Below are 17,574 nucleotides of genomic sequence, written 5' to 3'. Positions count from 1 at the left end.
ATTGAACAAATTCAGATACATTTCAAGTTAAATGTCACACATAAGCACTTTTTTATCGAAAAAAAATATTGAAAAAAAAATCTATTTTCAGATGCAATAAAAACACAAATTTCCATACGTTCTGAATAGTAATAATAGTATTAGTAATAATAAAGTATGTGCAAGATATGGATACATGTGCAATATTGTTTTAGCACATATGTGACACATCTGGTGTAATAATAATAATAATGATAAAAATAATAAAAATGGATTATATTGGATTTTAATTTTAATTTCCACAGGCGCTTTTACGTCAATCTATTTATCTCCGCCCACTTTGTGTACGTCACTATCCACTGTGCTCTGATTGGCTGTTGTCGTGTTCGTGGCCTGGCAACCAGAAGAGGTTTTACCAAACAGACAGATCCCCCGCATCTGAGTTAGCAGTTAGCCGCTACATGCTTCTATTTTTACCGGAGATATACTGAACCGTCCGAAACACACACCGTCATGTCTTCAAGGACTCTGCCGCTGCTCTTCATCAACCTCGGCGGGGAGATGCTTTACATCCTGGACCAGCGGCTGCGAGCGCAGAATATCCCCGCCGACAAAGCTAAGAAAGGTAGCTAGCTTTAGCCTAGCGGCTATCCTTAGCCTAGCAGCTATCCTGCTAACAACACTAATGACGTCGGCGGTATAATGCGATAACTGCTCACTCTTCGCAGCCATTTACTTCGAACTAAGTTAGCGTAAAGTCAAGAGTTCATAATAGTGGTTCATGCGGTTGTTTATCTTTAAAACACACTTTTTTTCACCCCATAAAACTACATATTTTGTGTTGCGTAACACATTGACATTTGTCAAGTATTAGTGATTTTAGTTGATTCATTGTGAATAATTAAGCTTTCGTGTCAACAGTTACACGTGATGAATCATATCATATGGTCACATACGTGTCTGCAATGTTGGTGCAAATGTTTGAGTGTACTAGAAGTAATGTGTTGACATAATGAAGCTGATCATGTTTAATCAGGAATTAACTTATTGGAAAATGTCAGTAATAATTAATAATCTTGATTTTTCCTGTGTCTTTTTCTCAGTCACTTTAGTACATTTTCTGGATTTATGTATGACTGATATCAACCTTTAGAAATCAGGGTAGCCAGTGGGTGACATTCTATTTATTGTGGACATTGTACATCAATGAACATCATGTGAACATGTCAGATTATAGCCCTTGGCTAATTTAAATTTGAGGTCCTCAGGCAGATTAATGGAACAAGAGAAGATAAGATAAGATAGTCCTTTATTCGTCCCGCAGTGGGGAAATTTCCAGTGTTACAGCAGCAAGACACTAAGGATAAGGAAAATAAATAATAAACATGCATTACCAAAAAGAAATAGAATATATAAAGTACAATATATAAAGATATTAACACTGACTATAAAAATAGGTTTATAAATAGAATGTAGAATGTACATTACAACCGGTCTGCAGAATATACACAGTATGCACATGGTATTTACAGTATAAGGAAACAAGGCTGAGCTATTGAATAAGGATATTAAATTACGATATGGATATTGCAATAAAATTAGTATTTTTTGCAATTAAAATACTAATGTATGTACACTAAAAGGTAGGAAAAACACGGACAAAGCAAAACAAATTACATTTACAATATCAACACTACACCGAGGCGCTACATCTTGTGCTAAATGTGCTTAAAACCCTTTGCACATTCACTGTATAATTTCACTATACAACCACGTAAAATTTTGAATTAATTTGTCTCTTTTTAATTCACAAAGTTTCCACAGTAGTTGGCTGGATAGAGGAGGACAGAAGGAGAGGTATTATAAACAAACCAAACCTAAGCAATAGCTTTTAGTAGCTCTTCTCCTTTCTGCTTTAGACTAGACCAAACCAGTGTGCAGATTTGACCTCAGCTGCAGAGATCAGCTTTTAAATAGTGCGTTCTGGTTGTGTGTGTATGTACACGGGCAGAGTCTTTAGGCTGGTTTGGTGGTGGTGGTGGTTGAGGTGGTCTGGACTTTGATTGTATCACCAAATTAATAGTAAAGGAGCTTGTGATTAACGCCGATCAATACCTGCTCATTACATAAATCCAATTTAAATGGTCCAGTGTGTAAGAATTACTGGCATCTATATTATACTATGCTATATTATATCTATATTTCTTCTTTTTATTTTCATAGGACGCTTCCATTTCAAGGTCTGGTTGGTTTGCCCATTCAGATTCCCATATAAACGCGATGGAGCAAGATATTAGCTAAAGCACGGTCTCAAGTACATATTAAAGGGTTATTCTAAGGCTATTAAAAGTGGTTATAAACGTATATAAACATATGGGTAGTAGATTCACTTGTTTCCACAAATATGTATGTAAATGGTTGCTGTTGATGGTCACAACGGTGATTTTGGACATTTCTGTCAGTAGTCGACGTGTTTGAGGGGAGTGCAAACACCTTGCTGTGGCTCTGCTGCCATGTAGGATATATGTTGATGCTTTCTGATGCAGCTGCTCTTATTAGGGGTCTGGGATTTGGGTTTAGATGAAAATATTTTTGGTCAGCATATTGCACAGTATAGCAGGGCTTCTCAAAAGTACCGGGGTCCTGGGATTTGCTAACAGAGGAGAACATTTTCCAGGGACCCCCTCATCACAATGCTAACACCAATGCTAGCACACGCTTCCTGTCATTTGCACTCCTGTCTGAATATGTCTTTCCCTGCTGCCCTGCCTTTACGATATCGTTGTCCAAATTATCCCAGCAATGGTTGGCCCGACCCCTGAGGGATCCCCGCACCTTTACTTTGAAAACCACTGCAGTACAGTATAGAATGCTCCCTAAGCCTTCCTCAGAGCCTACACAGTGCTGAAAGTCAAATTTGTCCATCCCCACTTGACATTTTCTGCTGTGCTTCTTTGCCTCATTAGTTATGAACGACATCATCACCACCATGTTCAACAAAAAGTTCCTGGAGGAGCTTTTCAAGCCGCAGGAGCTTTACTCCAAGAAGGCCCTGAGGACCGTGTTTGACCGACTGGCCCACGCATCCATCATGAGGCTCAATCAAGCCAGCATGGACAAGGTAGAGTGTTAATATCTTTATATATTGTACTTTCTTGGAAGTGCATGTTTATTATTTGTTATCTATATCTTTACTGTCTTTTGCTGTTGCGACGATGTAAATTTCCCCACTGCGGGACTAATGTCGGACTATCTTATCTTATCTTATACAGTACTTTAGTGTGGAGTTGGTCCCGTTAGCAGCAATAACAGCTTCCACTCTTCTTGGAAGACTTTCCTCAAGATTTCTATGGGTGTTTTTAGTTTGTGTCCCTTCATTCTGATGATGTTGGACGAGAAGTTCCAGGCTTGCAATCTCTGTTCCGGTCCAGTTCATCCCAAAGGTGCTCGATGGGGTCGAGCTCAGGCCTCTGTCAAGGGCTGGTCATGTTCTTCAGCACCAAACTCGCCAAAAAAACCATGTCTTTATAGTCCTTGCTTTGTGCCTCGTCCAAAGCCTGTTGAAATATGTGAATTCAATGAGACAAACGACACACGACCCACTGTTTTTAAACTTTTCACTTTACACTAACTTGGTTCCTGAAACTTGTTCAGACACCACCATCGCTTTATACTGTACCTCTGACGCTCACGCTGCAGGGTGACATTAGTGTTGTTAGCAGGATAGCTGCTAAGCTAAAGCTAGCTACCTTTCTTAGCTTTGGCCAAATACTTGTGTCCATAAAGTGTGTCAGTCTTGTTCATTCTAGCCTTGCAACTAATTCTTAAGCCCAATTTATACTCCTGCGTAAAGTGCTCTGCGTAGGCTACGCAGTGTCCTCTGCGTCGACGCAGAAACTGTTGTAGAGTCTCTGCGTCGTCTCCGGCTGCACGGAATATTTTTTAAGTGTCCGTCACTCCGTCAAGGGCTGATCACCGCTGACTTGGTCGCTACCGAACTATAAATACATCATATCTTAACACACACAGCACATGTTTAGACTCTAAATGGCCAATTTCTCGCCTCAAATTATCTTAAAACTGCGTTCCGGGACACAGAAAAGTGACAAACGGCCACTGTATTCAACAACAACAGTCTTTTTCCCTCGGACGCCATTGCTCACTGTAGCCAAAAGCACAACAACCTTGCGCAGCGACCCCTACTGATCGGGGGGGAAATTGCAGCGCCTATCCGTCACCACGACGCAGAAGTATAAAGGCTCGAGTGGTCTACGTGGTGACGCAGACGGATAACGCATTACGCAGTCGGAGAAGTATAATGTGGCCTTTATTTTCATCATCACTTAATCTATAATTGACTTACTGATTACTGATTACTGATTGTTTTAGCTATAAAATGCAGAAAGAACATAATGGATCTCAAATCACAGAACTTGTTTTTAGATGCGGTTTAATTAAGTAATAAAAAACACTATTTAATTATTGTTGTTCCCCGGGTCCTATGTTCCCCGGGTCCTATGTTCCCTGGGTCCTATGTTCCCCGATTTGTATGTGACCGGGGAACATAGGACCCTTTCTCTAAACCTAACCCTAACCCTACCCATTTTCAAAAAAGGGTCCTATGTTCCCCTGTCACATACAAAGTGGGGAACATAGGACCTTTTTTGGAAAAACGGGGAACATAGGACCCGGGGAACATAGGTACGACCCCATTGCTGTAGTCATCAACAGCATTTGGATCCCGGAATATACACAACAGTTATAGTTTAAAATCAGTCATGCTTTTTTATCTACACAAACCTAAATCTATATAGCAACAGTTAGCGTTTACAGTTAGTGTATCTAACCCTCTATATGCAGCGCTCTCCGTTGTTATGCATCAAAATCCACAAACCGATCCTGCTGTTGTTGTGTGAGACAGTCACGTCGTGCATGTTCTTCCTCTTCGCAGCTCTACGATTTGATGACCATGGCTTTCAAGTACCAGGTGCTTCTGTGTCCCCGACCGAAGGACATCCTCCTGGTGTCCTTCAACCACATGGATGCCATCAAGGACTTTGTGAAAGACACTCCCAGCATTCTCAGCCAGGTCGATGAGACTTTTCAACAGCTCATAGAGGTGAGGCACATGTGAATTCACTTTAAAAAAAAAAAAAATGGGTAGTTATATATATGACACACTGTTTGGGTTCTGCAAGACGTTGATTTTTTTGGAACAAAACTTTCAGCGAATGTTGAAAGAGACTCTGAAGTGTGTCCAACTATATAAAGAGGAACTAAGAAGAGAGAACTTCAGATGTAAAAACCCCGGATTGTTTTGTTTTGTTATTGTTTAGTCATACATACTCAGCTGTAGCTGATAAAGTGCCATTGCTTTTTCTCAGGCTGGACTGAAGAAACTGCCATGGAGTCCGTGTTGCTCAGCCAATAAGAGGAATCACATTAGTGTTAGAGAGGTCACAGTCATAGTAATGGGTCCACCAGTAAACCAAACATCTGGATGCCAGTGCAATAACAGATGAGTTAGCATTTTAAGTGCCTTACTTGCTTACTAAAATAAAGTATTGTATTTTGTGTCTTTTTTTTATTATTATTATGCAGTTGAAAAAAACCTATTTTAAATAAATTATAAGTAGAACTCAATTTTTCTATGGTATGGTAGTTTTACGTATTCTGATCGAGGTCCACACTTTCCATTCGTAATCACTTCAGGTGTTTTCAAATGTTTGCTTTTATTTTGACTTTTTAGATGTATACACCCTTATCCAGTGGTGATTTCCAGCTGATCAGACAAACTCTTCTAATCTTCTTCCAAGACATGCACATCAGGGTAAGTCCATTTCCATTTAGATCTATTCAATGTCCTTTTTTTTTCCCCTTTAGTGTCTTATTTTCACTGCAAGGCTTTTTACTGTGTGTTTTCTCCTATGCCAGGTTTCCATTTTCCTCAAAGACAAAGTACAGAACTCCAACGGCCGCTTTGTTCTTCCCACCAGTGGCCCTGTGCCGTATGGCACACAAGTCCCAGGCTTGATAAGGTACAACTGCAAACAGCTCTTATATCCCTTATGACTCAACAGAATTAACTTTAAAAGGATGGTAGCGATAGTGGAAGCTTTTAGTCTCACATAATCTCTGTTTTCTGATTATACCCAGACCTTTTGCAGGGCCTGTCTGCAGCTAATTGCATGACAAAGGTTCTGTCGAAGAAGCGTCTACATTCTACTTTTAGATGTGTTTAGCTTGTGTCGCATTTACCTACAGGGATAGTTCAGGTTTTGTTTTTTGAAGTGTAGTATTGTGAGGTACTGCCATGTAAGAATACACACACCTCACTCACTTCTACAACTGATGGACAGTCTTTTCTGACTGGAAACTGAAGTTTGTTTTCCCCTTTAAATCTCCACAACAAAAACTCGTCCATAGAGAAAGTCCGCAATTTTAAATCATGGTAGACAGGAGTTCAAATGTGTTATATATACATGACCTTGATGTTTGAAATCATTCCTTCAGATTTACCCAAGTGACACAGACTGGCCAAATAAAGCCGAACACACCAGTAGCTCCACTTGTGTCCATGCAAAATAAAAACTGGTGAAGGAGGTTTACAAACTTCAGTGTTCATCTGGAAAAGGTTGTCTAACCGTGAGCATATTCTCAAGATGTCGTCGACTTAAGTGGGTGCAGATTTAGTGTCGTGAGCATCCTGTTAAGTGTTGGAAATGTGTTTCCCTCCCTAGCGGCCATGTTTTATCAGAAAGAGCGACTGTGTTTCAACATGATTCCCAGAACAGGGTCATAGTGAGTCTGGGACTGGGCATTATGGGGAAAAAAAAAATGTAATTTGGCATTGATATATATCATGATATAAATCAACTCAACATTACGGTAAGGCTGGGCAATATGGTTAAAAAATAATATCTGGATTTTTTTAGGCTAAATCCCGATATATGAGATATATGTGGATATAAAGCTGCACACAAGAATTTTATCTCTGGGCTCATGAAAAGTTTTCTTTTGAGATGTTTCTAACAACACACTGTAAAACACTCTAAAATGAAATATCTATTCTATGCTTGAAATACATTTATTACCGTTCAATCCAGATTATACCTGGTTTATTTATTTGGCTTTTTAATGTTAAATTTACATGTGCCAGAAGATGGTTGTTGTTTTTTTTTTTGTTTTTTTTTTTTCAAACACATGTGCAACATTTACAATGACAACACATACATGTTTGAAAAGGAGTATAAACTTATATGTACCTAACCCATTACTATTGCACACAACTCAACGTATACACTGCTTTATCCCTTCACCAAATATTTACGTATTTACAGTATTTTATACATATATGTTCTTAATGTTCTTAGTACAACACGAGAATATGTATGGCTTTAAACACAACCGTTTTCCATTTAGAAATAATTACATTTGCTATAAATAAGCTCAAATTCTGCTATACCACTAATAATTATGCTTAAAATTAATAGTAAATTATAACATTTTGTGTATTCCATGTATTTGTTTTAACCAATATATATATATATATAATATTTATAATAATTAGTGTCTTTCACAAATTAATTCAATATACTAAACATGATTATTTTCAATACAACAACCTTTGAAATCAGATTTTACAGATACCTTATCACGATATGACGATATCCGGCTTAATCTTGTCTTATGTGACCATAGTTTTAATATTGATATATATTACCCAGCCCTACAGGAGTCACAATTTAAAACAAAAAAAAAATAAAAATAAGCCTGGACTGTCCACAGTCAAACATTTAATACTCAGAGGAAAAGGTGCGATCACATGTGCAGCAGAACGTCCTGACTTCAACAAAACAACAGGCAACTGTGAAGATACCGCAAAATGTTGTGATTTTGATTGTGCTATTTACAGGATGTTTAGCTGTACGGGGGAAGAAGTGAACAGGCTGCAGTTCACGAACGGAGGAAACTACGCTGCAGCTGTCCGGGAAGGCTCCTTTGAGATCTTTGGAGACAGGGTAACCAAACTTGGCACAAACATGTAAGACCTTTCATGCATCCTCGCGCTGGTTACTATGACTCTGCGTTAGTCAGGGCTTGTATAAATAGTCAAGAGGGAGAAGATAACGGGAAATTATTTGTATGCTGTTAATGCTTGTTTTGCAATTTGACTGGCCACTGTGTCACATTTTGCAATCTTAAATTCACGGCTGTCACTTGCAGCCAGCTGTCAATCACACTGGTGTCCACATAATTGACATCATGTTCTGTTGAAGAAGACCTGAAACTGGCGATTGAGACCATTAACTCTTCAGGAAAATGTTTACAGACATTATTATTAATAATAATTCTAACGAAACGTGAGAAGTAGAAGCTCATTTTCTCTTTTCGACGTCCATCCTACTTCCTGCATTTTCCATTTTCTTCTGCGGAAAAGCCACACGTGTCCCAGACCTGGTGCAAAATACCGATCGTCCTGCTCCGGGCACTAGTCCGGGCACATCCGGTTGCGTACATTGAACCGCAGAAGAAGAATAACGTCCGTTGTGGAGGTGTTTCACGAGCGACAGTGTTTTCTGACTCTGGGTCTGACTCCGGTTTAAAGTCATAAAAGGGACTGCGGCGGGGAGTCGTGAAGAAGCTATTTTTAAACACTGTTAAAACAATGTTTTGATAATGAGGAGCAGTGCATCCACCGTTCCAGAGGGGGGCGCTGCGCTTCTGAGAACGGATGTGCTGGATAGTACTGGCCAATCACAAGACTCTGTCTTCTGGGGGTGAAAGTTCACTCTGAAATCTCGCGGCAGAAAAACACCGTCAGAAAAGAGGATTTCTATCGGCTGGTTTACAGCAACTAGGAGGTTTTTGACCATAAAAACAAGTTAATATATGTAAGTAGACCTCCATAACTAACATATATGTGCAACAGGACCACTCTATGTGACCTTTAAAATGCCCAATTTAGCAGAGCATTACTTTCAAATGACCCCAAGGTATAAAAGCACAGAGACGCTTACATGCCTGTGACGCACAGCCATTCTAAAGTGAGTGGCAGTGATGTGTTAAACTAAACTTGCAAACCCATTAACCTTTGACTTAGCAAAACTAAATGCAAAGACTTATAAGATCAAACAAATCAAGCAAATGAAGTATCCCTTTACAAACAACATTTACGTTTAGATATTTAAAGCGGAACTAGACCGGAAGTTCCTATTATCGCTGTTTTTTTTGGTGTGTATCTGCGTCATTACCTTGTTTATGAAGCCTGACGGTTCTAAACAAACAGTTCAGCCACTGCTGAGAACGTTGTGTTTTATTGTAATCTCGGGGCTCAACGAGATCACTGAAAATCCCGTAATAGTTACGTAAGCAGCGGTTCTCCTGAACAACCGATCGTCCTGCTCCGGGCACTAGTCCGGGCACATCCGGTTACGTACATTGAACCGCAGAAGAAGAATAACGTCCGTTGTGGAGGTGTTTCACGAGCGACATTGTCTTCTGACTCTGGGTCTGACTCCGGTTTAAAGTCATAAAAGGGACTGCGGCGGGGAGTCGTGATGAAGCTATTTTTAAACACTGTTAAAACAATGTTTTGATAATGAGTAGCAGTGCATCCGCCGTTCCAGAGGGGGGCGCTGCGCTTCTGAGAACGAATGTGCTGGATAGTACTGGCCAATCACAAGACTCTGTCTTCTGGGGGTGAAAGTTCACTCTGAAATATCGCAGCAGAAAAACACCGTCAGAAAAGAGGATTTCTGTCGGCTAGTTTACAGCAACTATGAGGTTTTTGACCATAAAAACAAGTTAATATATGTAAGTAGACCTCCATTACTAACATATATGTGCAACAGGACCACTCTATGTGACCTTTAACACTTATACTGATTGTGCAATGTGTAGTTAAATAAACTTCAGTTCAGAGAGGTTGTTGTGCGGGCTTTAAATGTCATCTTTAACACTGTCGTATCCTCATAAGCGTTGACTCCGTCTTTCTCGTCTCCTCATACAGGTACAGTGTAAGCCGTCCGGTGGAAACCCACATGTCAGGAACATCGAAAAATTCAGCCCAGCACACAAAGGTGAAACTCGTTCATTGTCGGTCCTGTAAACGAGGACACTTTTGCATCATGAATACAAAAGTTACATTTATTTTAAAAGATTGATTTTGCCGCTGCGTCATGTCCACGGTCACATACTTAGGGATGTAATGGCCCCGGTCCAGACTCATTTACAGGAACAGGATCCTGTCGTGCAAATACGCTCAAGTAAACAATCCGCTGTGTGTCAACAGGTCAACGCTGCTCCCAACCCTTTGGCCAAAGAGGAGCTGAATCTTTTGGCCAAGTTAATGGGAGGGTTAGATGTTCAGAAATCGGGAAGCACAGACAGCGGTTTCCGAGTCAACCTTTTTGCTACGGACGAGGAAGAAGAGTGAGTCCCTTTTTGTTTTTGTGTTCAAATTAAAGTTTTCATTTTATGTCTGTGAAAATAATCGATTGCTTGTTTTATTAACTTAACAGAGAGGCATCAATATCAAGACCTGATGCGCTGTCGTGTGGAATCATAAACATTCAAGCAACAAAGGTAAAGATATTTTATCTCACTTATTTTGTCAGAGAAGCGTTGTCTCGTGTCGGAGTTTTTCACTCGTTTTAGAGACAAAAAGTCTGAGCGTAGATCTGTCACAAGAGTATATGTTACTTAGGACCCGTTCATACCTGTATTAACGTCTTTCGTCAGTGATCCGATCCTGGTCAGATCGTACTAAGTATGACTGTTCGCACCTGGTCAAACGATGTCAGGTGTGGAGGTGGTCTCTAGTCCGTCCTGTGTACGTTCAGCTCAGGATTGTGGACAAATACATCCTCAAATCACCTCTGAATGTGGTTTCCGTCAGATCTGAGGACGCATCAGGCACATTAGGACCGTTCAAACCTGTACTTGGTGCGATTTGGCTGCGATTGGATCACTGAGGACGGATGTTAAAGCGGAACTAGACCGGAAGTTCCTATTATCGCTGTTTTTTTTGGTGTGTATCTGCGTCATTACCTTGTTTATGAAGCCCTGACGGTTCGAAACAAACAGTTCAGCCATTGCTGAGAACGTTGTGTTTTATTGTAATTTCGGGGCTCAACGAGATCACTGAAAATCCCGTAATAGTTACGTAAGCAGCGGTTCTCCTGAACAACCGATCGTCCTGCTCCGGGCGGTAGTCCGGGCACATCCGGTTGCGTACATTGAACCGCAGAAGAAGAATAGCGTCCGTTGTAGAGGTGTTTCACGAGCAACAGTGTCTTCTGACTCTGGGTCTGACTCCGGTTTAAAGTCATAAAGGGACTGCGGCGGGGAGTCGTGACGAAGCTATTTTTAAACACTGTTAAAACAATGTTTTGATAATGAGGAGCAGTGCATCCGCCGTTCCAGAGGGGGGCGCTGCGCTTCTGAGAACGGATGTGCTGGATAGTACTGGCCAATCACAAGACTCTGTCTTCTGGGGGTTAAAGTTCACTCTGAAACATCGCGGCTGAAAAACACTGTCAGAAAAGAGGATTTCTATCGGCAAGTTTACAGCAACTAGGAGGTTTTTGACCATAAAAACAAGTTAATATATGTAAGTAGACCTCCATAACTAACATATATGTGCAACAGGACCACTCTATGTGACCTTTAATGTCAGGTGTGAACAGGGTAATTGTGTGTGGTCTGTGGTTTAACTTGACAAAACCTGACTTCAACAAGGATAACTTTTATTTCGTGTTCACGCATTATTCAGAATGCTAGTCTTATGCCGTAGCCATAATAGAGGGCACAAACTTCTAATTTGAGACCTGAGGAATTTCTCTGGGCCTTTATTAACTAATCAATTTATTATTCGGAGTTAGTTCACTGAGATGAGCAGTAGGTGGCGCAAAATGTAATGTCAGGTTCACCACTGATGAAGGATAAGAAGGTGCAGCTTGATGAGATTGACATTAAAGGTCACATAGAGTTGGTCCTGTTGCACATATATGTTAGTTATGGAGGTCTACTTACATACATTAACTTGTTTTTATGGTCAAAAACCTCCTAGTTGCTGTAAACGAGCCGATAGAAATCCTCTTTTCTGACGCTGTTCATCAGCCGCGATATTTCAGAGTGAACTCCCCCCCCCCCCCCCAGAAGACAGAGGCTTGTGATTGGCCAGTACTATTCAGCACACCAGCTCTCAGAAGCGCAGCTCCCCCCTCTGGAACGGTGGATGCACTGCTACTCATTATCAAAACATTGTTTTAACAGTGTTTAAAAATAGCTTCTTCACGACTCCCCGCCACAGTCCCTTTTTATGACTTTGACCCAGAGTCAGAAGACACTGTCGCTCGTGAAACACCACCACAACGGACGTTATTCTTCTTCTGCGGTTCAATGTACGCAACCGGATGTGCCCGGACTAGTGCCCGGACTAGTGCCCGGAGCAGGACGATCTGCTGTTCAGGAGAACCGCTGTTTTACGTAACTATTACGGGATTTTCAGAGATCTCGTTGAGCCCCGAGATTACAATAAAACACAGCGTTCTCAGCAGTGGCTGAACTGTTTGTTTCGAAACCTTCAGAGCTTCATAAACAAGGTAATGACGCAGATGCGCACTAAAAAACAGCGTTAATAGGAACTTCCGGTCGAGTTCCGCTTTAAAAGTGCCAGTAACTGTTGATACATAGTGCCGATTTATTGCTGCTTCTCATTTATTATTTTGGAAAAATATTTTGCTTTTTGCATGAAGTCAGTGGAGGAATGTTGTGGTTTCCTCATCAGTCCACACATTCCCTCCTCTTGTCAACCAATTGCTGACATTTTTCCAGTGCCATGAACCGTGGAACCTGGAGTGACTTCAGTCACGTAATCTCTAATCATCGTCTTGAATTGACACTTACCGGCGTGTCTTGATATGTCAACTTTTCCTGTGCCCTCAATTATAAAATCTTTTTATGCAATGTGTTGAAATCTTCTGTCATTTTGCACATGAACACATGCTGATGGAAACCCATCTAATGATCAGATATGTGAGGCTTTGCTATAATGAGATATATATATATATATATATACTTTGCCAACTCCGACACTACGGTTGTTGAACGACGTTGTCTTTCAGGACCAACAAGCCAACGCTGAGCTGGCAAAGATCATGGGAGAGTTCACAGACTCTGGGGATCAATCTCCCGGCGCCAGCAGCAAAGGAGATGACCTTCTGGCCATGATGGACGGCCTGTGATGCGTGCGTTGCACGGACGGAAGTGTCCAGGGGATGGAAACACCGACTGCTCTGCCGTAGACCGGCGTGCCGCCCGCACCTGCAAAGATACCGCAGAAAACCTCACGCGCAGCCAGAGGAACCCTCGTATTGGTGCTTTTGAAGCTCACGTGTGAGTAGGTGTTTCAACTGGTTGTCAAAACGATCCGCTACGTCATCACTAGCTTAGCGTTCAGCTACGGTAGGTTGTTTGCTGTAAACTGAGAGGAGTTTCAGTGCATCGTGATAAACACTAGGACTGTGCGTGCGTGCGTGCGTGCGTGCGTGCGTGTGTGTACTTGTACTTGTACTTGCGGCATACTGAGGACCAGTGAGGGTTTTTAACCAACAAAGTGAGGTCATTTTTACGGAGTGAGGACATTTTGGCCGGTCCTCACTTTGTTTTCATTGAAATCACTTCCTTAGGTTGCTATAACATGCTATACTCAATTTGTCAAAAAATTTATCTAAATTTGGACGACATAGTATAGTATGACGTTTTTGTCAAATTTTGGACCAAAAATTTGGGCCCAATTTTTTTTTTTCAAATTTTGGACGGCATATTAAAGTATGACATTTTTGTCAAATTTTGGACCAAAAAATAAATAAATAAATAAATAAATAATCGAAAAAGTTTTCCAGCCCTTTTTGCTCTGGGGCTCCACCTGCAGACATTTTATGGTACTGCGACCAGTAGTTCTTTGTAGATGTCATTCATGAAGTAGATATTTGTAATTGTGTTGATTTATAAAGTGGAAATTCTGGTCCTCAGTATGCAGCAAGTACAAGAATGTGTGTGTGTGTGTGTGTGTGTGTGGTAACCGCAAAGTGTCTGTTTGTATGATGTCAGGTTTTGTTTTTTCTTTAATCCGACTCAGATGCTACTGTGCTGCTGTATGCAAAATACACATTCCACATATTTTCATACAAGACTTGTGTTTTAGACCTTTGCGCCAAACAGTTGACTGTGTGTACTTCCGTCAGTGTTTCGGGCATCTGTAGGCTCGCCTCATACCCAATCGTTTCACTTAGGAACATTTTAAAAGTAAGAATTTTCTCAAGAAAAGTTGTGTGTATTCTAAGAAACAATGATGAAATGATGCTGTCTAGGAAAAAAAAAAAAAAACCTAAGTGCTCTTTCTATCATAGACTAGAATTCCCTATAAGATATTATATACAGCACTGCACACATAGACATTTTAGACGGGTGTGGGAAGTGCTGTAACGTAAGAATGCTTTCGCAAATGTAAGTCTTATTGTTTAGGTTTATCAATTTACAGAATGCAGCGTTATCTAACCGAAGAAAAATCGGAATCTCACCACCCTTTGCCTTTTTAAAACGGCATCAATTCTTCCCGTGGTCTACCTTGTGTCGTGTTGCTGTACTGTGCACCTATTTGCTATAATTGGTCAATTGAATAGAATCCTACAACATCCCTGTCAATGTGCTATGAAAAAATTGATGCTGCTCCAAAGGGCAAGGGTAGTTGCACCAATTTATTGATTTTATTGTGAAAGCATTCTTACTTTATGGCATCTAAAACTTCAAAAATGTGTGTGTGTGTGTGTGTACACGTCTGATATCATGATGTCCTACTTTGAAAAAAAATGGCTAGAGAGGCAACCTGTGAAAATGTAAATGTTACACGATTATAATAGAAAACAATGTAATACAGGGAATTGTGTCTAAAGTGTAAATATGTTTGTTGACCACTTAATTTATTCCAGTGTTTCCTGTTTATTTCCTGTTTAAGGAAGTGCACATCGCTGCAATTGTCAAATTGTTGAATGTGAATATAGGATTTTTTTTTTAAATAAATTGTTAAATATTAAGTTTAAAAACAATACCTGCACAGGAGTCCTTTTTCCCCCCCACACACACATATACCGTAGGATGGTTTGGGTAAGGGTTAACGATTGTGTCCTGCACTAGATAAGATGCAACAGTGGGGGGCGCTGTTAAACCTTTAAAAAATTAAAAACAGATATAATGACTTGCCATGCATTTCTATAGCAGTATCTGACAAATACATTGAAAGGTCATGTTTTTTTTTTCACTCTTATTCACTATGTCTAACCATCAGACCAGATTATTATGAAACGACCTGCTTAAATGTCTGATACTCCCACGGATCTACACTGGGAATCGCTATAGCAACGGCTTTCTGTATGTGTGTGTGTGTGTGCAGTCTGCGTGCGAGTCATAGCAAGAACGATAGTCTGCACTCCCCCAGTCAACCACACACACACACACACAATACATACCATGCAGGTAAAACATGCTGAGACATTACTTGATCTTTGGAGGGAGGATTCTGGTGAGGTCTTCCCTAATCTTGGCAAAGCAGAGATGAGAATCACAACATGCCTGGGGGGGTGACACTGCAGAAACCAAAGCACATGCCAGTCAAACTGCAATCAAGTGAGCTCACAAAGGAACCAACATGATAATTGCAAAATTACCAGTGTATTCAATTACCAGGATAATTATATGTAATCGGAATATCAGAAAAAAAAAACTCATTCAAATGAGATATTTTCCTTTTGTTGCGTCAAACTGGCAACAAAGATTTGTTTTTGTTTGTTTTTTTGCTATTGGGCCAAAAATAATATTCCCAAAAAAGTCCAGAAAAGTTTAGTTTCCCTAAAAAAATGCCTAAGGGCTTTAAAAATGTTCCTCTCACAGAAACCCCGCATTCTGAGTAATGATTCATCTTCCTGTGCATGGGACTGTGGGCAGGACACCCTACAAAGCCACAGGCTGACAAGCGTTTCATGTGGCCGGGGAGCATATGCTCCGCTGAGTCAAGGCAGGAAGTCAAGTGCAACTCAAATAACCCTCTGCCATTTAAACGGGCCTCTCTGTGTCTGTGACACCTGCCCACTGGTTTGAAACTGGCAGCAGTGGGAGGAACGTCGGGCTCATCAGCGAGTCTAAACTGAGAGAAGGAACATTTACTCAGCGTTAATGTCACTCTGCTGTACAGAAGCGTATTGCATTCACTTGGAAAAAAAAAAAATCCTGTTTTTCTCAGTAATTAATTTTCAGGTTTAATTTTTTTAATAATTTTTTTTCTGTTTTTCTGACTAATTTTTTTCCTGATTTTCTGAGTAATTGTTTTCCTGTTTTTTTTGAGTAATTTTTTTCCCCCGTTTTTCCGAGTAATTTTTTTTCTGTTTTTTCGTGCACATTTTTTTACATTGAGCGATAGGCTTACAATAGAAGGATACAGTCCAAAACATAACTAACTGGAGTATCATAGCCTGTGTGTAACTAATTACACGCCTTACCTTGATTGACCCGCTACGGTAGGAGTCACCATCGGTGTGTATGGGAGTCACTTGCAGGTTGGAGGTTCTCGCGAGAGTTCTCGATAATTCAGAAAAAAATTACTCGGAAAAACAGGGAGGGGGGGGGGAATTTGCACAAAAGAACAGAAAAAATTGCTCAGAAAAACAGGGAAATAAAAATTTGCACGAAAAACAGAAAAAAAAAATACTCAGAAAAAAGGGGAAAAATCTTTGCACGAAAAACAGAAAAAAAATTACTCTGAAAAACTGAAAAAATTATTCAGGAAAACAGGAAAAAAATTTGACAGAAAAACAGGAAAAAAAAAAAAATTCAATAAAGCCAAGAATGTGGCCAAAAACAGTTACTACATTCAAATTCAAAATACTGAGGTCTTTTAGGTTTCGTTTTCTGACTTAACTGGCAACCCGTGGTCGCTCGGCAGCTGAGACTCTACTGACTGCAATGATTGGTAGACGGCGGTAGGTGGCGCCACATGCCAAAAACATGATTTCAAAACATAAACATGATTTGCAGTCTGCAAAATATTTTTTTTTTAATGCAAATATTTTGTCTGTACTGTTGTTGTTGGTGAGTTCAGTTTGTTATATGAACATTATTCCTGAGTCTCTGTGACATATTAGGAGGATTTTATGGCCACTTGCTTTAGATTTATTTCATAATGCACACTTTAAGTTGAATAGCCTTGCTCTAATGTAAGTGTATTTCAAATCTGACAAAAAAAAAAAAAGGTTGCATAATTGTGCATAAAAAACAACAAGGTGTAGTTAATAGATACACATGTAACATGGGGGGCGATGATGATTCTATGCACATAACACAATAAGTGACACATAAACTGGGATAAAATCAAATCATCTATGATGTAATGCCGTTCCATTTAGCAACTTTTATTATGCAGAAGGGTTTCATCATCAGTGAAAAACAATTTACTAAGAGGAAGAAGAAGAAGAAGAAGAAGAAGAAGAAGGCGTGAGCTGCCATTGGTCGGCCGCGCCTGTCAATCACACAAAGTTG

At 40.2% G+C, this 17,574-nt stretch overlaps 1 protein-coding gene across 1 annotated transcript; it reads left to right on the top strand.

The window, feature by feature from the left end:
* Positions 1 to 492: 492 nt before the first annotated feature.
* On the top strand, positions 493 to 13,568 carry oscp1b (organic solute carrier partner 1b; the record flags this gene model as incomplete). Its single annotated transcript, XM_083903578.1, has 11 exons — positions 493 to 604; positions 1,795 to 1,836; positions 2,946 to 3,100; positions 4,931 to 5,098; positions 5,729 to 5,809; positions 5,914 to 6,017; positions 7,895 to 8,023; positions 9,992 to 10,061; positions 10,274 to 10,413; positions 10,503 to 10,566; positions 13,110 to 13,568. 11 exons carry the CDS (start codon positions 493 to 495, stop codon positions 13,227 to 13,229), a joined length of 1,185 nt encoding a protein of 394 aa, XP_083759704.1. The 3' UTR covers positions 13,230 to 13,568.
* Between the last annotated feature and the right edge of the window lie 4,006 nt (positions 13,569 to 17,574).

Source organism: Microchirus variegatus, assembly GCF_963457635.1.
Source record: "Microchirus variegatus genome assembly, chromosome: 2".
Taxonomy (NCBI): domain Eukaryota; kingdom Metazoa; phylum Chordata; class Actinopteri; order Pleuronectiformes; family Soleidae; genus Microchirus; species Microchirus variegatus.
This window is presented reverse-complemented; position numbering and strand designations above follow the sequence as displayed.